We start from the raw sequence: 6999 nt of genomic DNA, 5'->3' as shown, positions 1-6999 counted from the left end.
TAAGTCAAGGAGTCTGGGAGGAGAACTGAATGGTACAGGAACTTTTAAACGCAGTGGGTTTAAGGGAAGTTCAAGTGGTATTGCCTCACCCATAACCATCACCAGACTTGAGTACCTCTCCTTTGGAAAACATAGCACAATCATTTTCAATAAAGTGTCTTGAGCCTTGCTAATGAAACCCAGGGGCAATGTATGCCAATTAGAAGAGTGGGCCATGGAGGCAGCAATACCTCCTTATCACATTAACGTAGCGCTTCAGTCAAATTTAGAGGTTCAGGAAGTCACTGTTTTTATTCTTGCTTGAGCTCCTATTCTTAGTCATCCTAAACTCATTCATTCAACATATAATTATTAAGCAGCTACTATGTGCAGGGCATAGTTATGTCCCATCTCTTTGGGAAAATACACTGTATCCAACATGAAATGATCTTTTTTTAAGAGGAAAGGACAAGTTTAAACTAAAATAGCTCCTTGGTAACTAATTTATGTAAACATGTTGTTGTTAGGTGCCATTGAGTCCATTTTGACTCATGGTGACCCCACGTGACACAGAGAACTGCCCCCTGGAGTTTTCTAGGCTGCAATGTTACAGCAGTAGATCTCCAGGCCTTTCTCCCACAAAGACATCATCAACCTTTCAGTTAGTCACCAAGTGCTTAACTCTGTGCTTTCAGGGCTCCTTTATGTTAACATGGCCCAATGAAAAGTGGTTCTAGCCTGCGAGGTGGGTAAGACAAACAGGGAGCAGTACAGTGTGATGCTTGAGGACTGAGGCTTCAAGCTGCTTTGTTTAAGGTCCTGCCTTGTCACTCTATGGGTGTATAACTTCCAACAAATGGCTTACTCTCTCTGGGATACCATTTCCTCATCTGCATTTTTTCGTTCTTGGATTAAAATAATTAAATATACAACTACACAATCATAGATGAAAATATTAACAATCCCCAGGAACTGGAAGTATGATGAGACAAAAAAAAAAGTCAGTAAAGACTAAAAGAGCTGAATGACATATGACCTCCCTTAACTTAAATGATATTTATAGAGCACAAGACTGTAAAACTAAAAACTACACATTTTTTTTCAAACACACATGGTGCATTCACTAAGACAGACCTAAAATTTCAATAAATGTAAAAGGAATAAATCATTTGGAGTATGTTCTCTGACCACAGGGGAATTAAATTAGAAATCAGTAACAATTAAAAATGAAGAAAAAATCACAAATGGAAATTGGAAATTGACAACATACTTGTAAATGATAAATTGGTCAGAAAAGAAATAATCAAAAACTAACCAGAAGGCTAGTGGTTCAAACCCACTTGCCACTCCTCGGAAGGAAGATGGGGCAATCTACTTCCATAGTGATGCTGCCTCGGCAACCCAAAGAGGGGTTGCTATGAGTCGGGTCCTACTCAATGGCACATAACAACAACAAACAACAGAATGCATTCTTAATTGATTAGTAATTAAAATATAACATGTAGAACATCAACATGGGAAATAGCTAAATCTTTGCTTAAAGGAAATTTCTGGTTTTATATTCTTATATTAGAAAGGTAAAAATATCTAAAACTGAAGTTTACACCTTCAGAATTAGAGAAAAGAATAGTATATTTAAACTAAGTAGAAAGAAGGAAATAAGAAAGATAAGAAGATAAGAACAGAATTGAATCACATATAACATAAAAGTAAAAAAATAATTAATGCAAAAACAAAACAGGGTTTCTTTGTAATGGTCAAATAAAACTAATAAACCCTTAAATAGACAGAGAGATGATAGATACTTAGGTGACAGAGAGATAGATGATGATAGATAGATTAAAAATAGATGAAACACAAAATATTAATGTTAGGAAGAAAAGAAGATAGCACTACAGATCCCATAAAAGGTAAAGGATAATAAGAGAATGCTCTGAATTACTTTAGGTCATCAAATTCTACAACTTAGATGAAATGTATCAACTCCTAGAAAAAATATGACTTACAAAATTGACCCAAGATGAAACAGAAAATTTGAATATCCTGCTATCTATTAAAGAAACAGAATTCATAGTATATGAACTTTCAGAAAGGAAAAATCTCCAGGCCAAGATGGTTTGGCTGGTAAATCCCATCAAACATTTAAAGAGATAACACCAAACCTAACACAAATGCGTTCAGAAAACAGAAAAGAAAGGAAAACTACCCAGGTCATTTTATGAGACCAACATACCTTTGCCACCAAAACCTGAAAAAAAGATATTTCAAAATAATAAGAATACAGACCAATATTCCCTATGTACATAGATGAAAAAAGTCCTTATCAAAGCATTTTTTAATAAAATTCAGTAATACATAAAAAAGATAATGTACTGTGGCCAAGGGGGGGGGGGTGCAGGGAGAGAGCACAGGCTTAGGAATCTGTCAAACTTGGGTTTGATTCAGGCCCTGGGAGTCACTAACTTTGTGACCTTGATCAAGACACTGAACGTTTTGATCAATAGTTGTGTAGAAGAATCCTGATGTAAAGGGGAGCGTGAAGAACAGAGTTACAAATTCTTATTGGATTCCAGGTTTTCTGGAGCCAAGAGGGCTGGATGAACTCCTGAAAATATTGTCCTGAGACAATCTTTAAAACTTAAACCAAAAATAGCCCCTGAAGTCTTCTAAAAAGCAAATGGTTTAGCTTACCTAGAAAAGAAATGGCTGCCTTGAGAATTATGCTCTTTTAAGAACTATCTGTATGGGATCAAACTGATAATAGCAACTCAAGAGTTTAGATAGGCACAATAGCGGGCAGTGAGTTTATGTTAATGGAGAGCAACAGCTCAGGAAAGCAAAGCGAGGATGGTTGCCCGACTCGAAGAACGTAATTAATGTCATTGGATTATACATGCAGAAACAGTTGAATTGGTACATGTTTTGCCCAATATATGCTCAACAAGAGCAAAATAATTTTTTTTAAAAAAAGACATTGACCTCTCACAATTTCCTAATCTGTAAAACAGAGAATCACACCAGGCTACTGTGGAACCAAATGAGATAAAATATACAAAGGATCTTGGTAAATTGTAAAACACACACACATACTTGTTCATTATTTATATCTAAATATCCTAAGGAGCCCTGGTGATATAGTGGTTAAAGCATTCAGCCGCTAACCAAAAGGTCAACAACTATTCAAACCCACCAGCCACTCGGAGGGAGAAAGATGAGGTAGTCTACTTCCATAAAGATATACAGCTGTGGAAACCCTATGAGGCAGTTATACTCTGTCCTAAAAGGTTACTATGAGTCAGATTAGACTCAATGCAGTAAGTACAAATATTATTCTCAGAAACAATATTAAGAGTGAGTATTGATTTGTCTTCGCTGTGTAACATTGGTTAGTAATGTACTTAGTAATACACTAAGACAATTGAGATGTAAAGACATACACCAACCATTTATTCATTTACAAAATGAATCACAAATGACTTCCAAAAACCTAACTGACCAAATGGCTTTTTATTATATTTTATTTAGAATAAAATATACAAAGGTGAATAAAATCCAGTCCATATTCTCAAAGCAGTGACATTTTAATGGAGACGGATGAAAAATAAGATATAGGTAGTAAAGGTCTTCAAGTTTTCCCACTGAATGCTGTGGGAGTTCAAAGATGGAACAGGAAATGTCCACATAGGATAATCACGAACACTTCCTGAAGGTGGCAGCATTTCAGATCCATGGAGCATGAATAGCATATTGACAGACAGGGAAAAGCACAAAAGGATGTTCAGAAACCAGTGAGTTCCACCAGAGTGTAACAGAACATAAAGATAGAATATGAAGAGGAAGTCCTACCTTGAGGGTGTTTCATGTCAAGTAAGGAGTTTTTTCTAGTTGATTCAGCAGGCGATAGGGAGTCATGGAAGGTTTTTGAGGAGAAGAGTGATGAAATCAGAGAAATGCTTTAGGGTGATTAGTCTCAAAGCAAGTGGAAGAAAATTACCTGCAGAAGTGATTTTGGGTTTGGGAGTACATTCATGGGGGCTGGGGAGATGGCTACAGGAAACAGGACTCAAACGAGATGGTTAAAATATTGTAGGGCACTGGATAAGGTGGGAGAAAAATGTGGAGCAAAACTCAAAATCATTTAAAAAAAAAAAAAAAACAGTCTTACTTGCCTGATAAAAACTGGTGAAACCCCTGATACTATGGCCCCTAGTTACCCTTACGGTCTGAAACTGAACTCCCATGACTTCTAGCCAGACATGTAGGCATGTCTACATGCCTACAAGGTGAATGGTTACACCAGGTAAGTACACTCTTTAGAACTATCTACCTTGTGAGAGCAGAAGGCAGCATTTGCAGGGAGACAGTGCAGAAACAAGGCAGAAATACATAGGAGAGAAGGACACAGGGAAAAGGTAACCAACCACAGGGCGAAGGTCGGAAGAGAGCCTCACTTTGTGGGGATTGCAATCTATGTCATGAAACAAAATGTGTCCAAACTGTTGAATGGAAAATGAATGTGCTCTGTACTTTCACCCAAATCACAAATAAATAAATAAATTATTATTAATGGTTAATATTCATATTTAATAGTAGAGCATCAACAAGGACACAAGCAAAGGCAGTTAAACCTATACCTTAATCAACAAGCAGGTACAGAGTAAAGGAATGGGAAAATGTGGAGTACTCGTGGATGGGTATTGGCAAGGTGTCTGGCGGTGTAAGAGATACATTACCCGGATGCTTCCTTGGATTGACTGAGAAACCAGAGAAATCAAGAAGGAGCAGATAATCTGAGCAAAAACAATGGAGCAAACAACTGGAGTTATTAAATGGGGGGGGGGGAAATGAAGAGACAAGAAAGGCAAACAGACGTGAACAAAAGAGAATTTTAGAGAGGAAAAACAGTCATGATCCACAGAAAATCAAACTTCTGCTTACAAAGTGGATAGCATTCTTTAGTGCTTTGAAATTCCTTCAAATCTCATTGAGGTTTCATACTGACTCTTTAGAAAGCTGAATCTAGTGCTATTGTGAGCTCATGTGAGTTTGCTGACAAAACAGTCTACGTGTCTTCTGCTCTGATGACTAACACTTCTAGGTCAGCTTGGCTTGCCCAAAACAGAACGAACCTTCCCTCGCTTCTCCAGTGCAATGCTATAAAGACAAGGAAACTGAAACCTGAAGAAAGGTGACTACTCCAAGGCCATGATGTCCATTCAAGGTAGAAGCAGAGTGAGATCCAGGAAGCCCCAAATTCCTTCCCCCTTATTCCTCATCTATTTCTCTTCCCAAATCACTTTCCTCCCCACCAGTCTCCTCAAGGCTTTCTTCACTTCAGCATTCCTGAAAGAGTAAATGATGGGGTTTAAGAGTGGTGTGACCACCGTGTAAAACACAGCCACTATCTTGTCCACAGGGAGGGTGACACAGGGCCTCATGTAAACAAAGGAGCAGGGTATGAAGAACAGGCCCACAACTGCAATGTGTGAGGCACAGGTGGCAAGGGCCTTGCGCCGCCCCTCTGAGGTCTGATTCCTGAGTGAGAGCAGGATGACCACATAGGAAGTAAGCAACACAGTGAAGCTGATCACAGAAATGGGGCCACCATTAGCGATGATTAGCAGACCAATGAGGAAGGTGTTTGAGCTGGCCAGCTTCAGCACAGGATGGACATCACAGAAGTAATGATCAATGGTGTTGAAGCCACAGAAGGGGAGCTGGAAAATGAGGAAGGTTTGCCCAGCAGAGTGCAGCAAGCCCCCACCCCAGGCAGCCCCCACCAGGAGGCCACACACACGCCGGTTCATAATCGTCGTGTAGTGCAAGGGCTTGCAGATGGCCACGTAGCGGTCATAGGCCATCACCGTCAGGAGAAAGATCTCGGTGCCTCCAAAGAAATGGAGGAAAAATATCTGTGTGAAGCAGCCCTTGAGGGAAATCACTTTCCTCTCAGTAAAGGAGTCAATGATGAGCCTCGGGGCTGTGACAGAACAGTAACAGATCTCCACAAAAGACAAGTAACTGAGGAAGAAATACATGGGGGAGGTGAGGGCTTTGCTGGTCATTATGGTCACCACGATGAGACCATTGCCCAACACAATGGCCGTGTACATGAGGAGAAACACCACAGAAATGATCTTCTGCACATCCCGGTTCTGGGAAAATCCCACGAAAATTATTTCAGTCACGTTGCTTGTAGCCACCATGGTTTAAAATGCAGGGGATGACAGCCTGGAATCACAGAAACCAAAGAACTCTCCTTCAGTAATTAGAAGCATCCTTTTCAGGCCTTGGAACTACTGTCAAACTGCTTCCTCCTGAGTTCCCGCTCTGCCTTTGGTTCCTCTAAAGCATGTCTTCCATGAGACAACAGGACAAAAGAACAATCATTGGCTGCTTGATATCACTCCCAAAAAAGGGTAGTGGGTTTGCTATGAACAGCATGGAGACTAAATCATATGGGGGCAACAATATCTAGACAAAAAATATAAGATCTTTTTTATGAAAGGAAAATCCAAAGCATGCCCACTTAGACTAAGTGAACAAGCCTACCTTGAATATTTTTTCCTGCCTTGATTCTTGGCTTTTTCTTCTGGATGTCTTTTATGGTCATAAATCTGATTCACTTGTACCACATCACCCCAGGAAAACAGTTTTATTTCACTTACAAGTCTAAACACAAAGAGATTAAAAAATATATAAAGATTGGGTTGGTATTCACAGGTCTAAAATTAGGAAATCTTGGCTTAAGACTTGGTGCTTGGCAAAATTTAAGTTTCTGTGAGGCTAATCACTGTTCAGGCTTAGATTGAGCTAATTTTTATTTCTAAAAAAATAAAATAAAATAAAGCCAGGTGTGTAAATGTTTGTGGCAGGCCACTTGAATTTTTCAAAAGAATATTCCGGAAAAAAAATGTGTGACTCACTGGTGGACTTAAAACAAACTCTGCAAACTATGCCACACTGATTATGTGACTCAGGTGAGATCAATTATAACCTCAGCTCTAAACCAAGACATAA

General features: G+C 39.1%; 1 protein-coding gene across 1 annotated transcript; it reads right to left on the bottom strand.

The window, feature by feature from the left end:
• Positions 1-5255: 5255 nt before the first annotated feature.
• Positions 5256-6185, bottom strand: LOC103212135 (olfactory receptor 4X1). The gene has a single exon (XM_007958134.1). The coding sequence runs from the start codon at positions 6183-6185 to the stop codon at positions 5256-5258; it is 930 nt and encodes a 309-aa protein (XP_007956325.1).
• Between the last annotated feature and the right edge of the window lie 814 nt (positions 6186-6999).

This window comes from Orycteropus afer, unplaced genomic scaffold, assembly GCF_000298275.1.
Source record: "Orycteropus afer afer isolate SDZICR_OR568_19922 unplaced genomic scaffold, OryAfe1.0 scaffold00857, whole genome shotgun sequence".
Classification (NCBI taxonomy): Eukaryota; Metazoa; Chordata; class Mammalia; order Tubulidentata; family Orycteropodidae; genus Orycteropus; species Orycteropus afer.
The sequence above is the reverse complement of the archived record's forward strand: the minus strand, read 5'-3'. Positions and strand labels throughout refer to the sequence as shown.

Bases quoted from the DNA above. Each gene is read 5' to 3' on its own strand.
- LOC103212135 (XM_007958134.1), bottom strand. From the start codon at position 6,185: ATGGTGGCTACAAGCAACGTGACTGAAATAATTTTCGTGGGATTTTCC.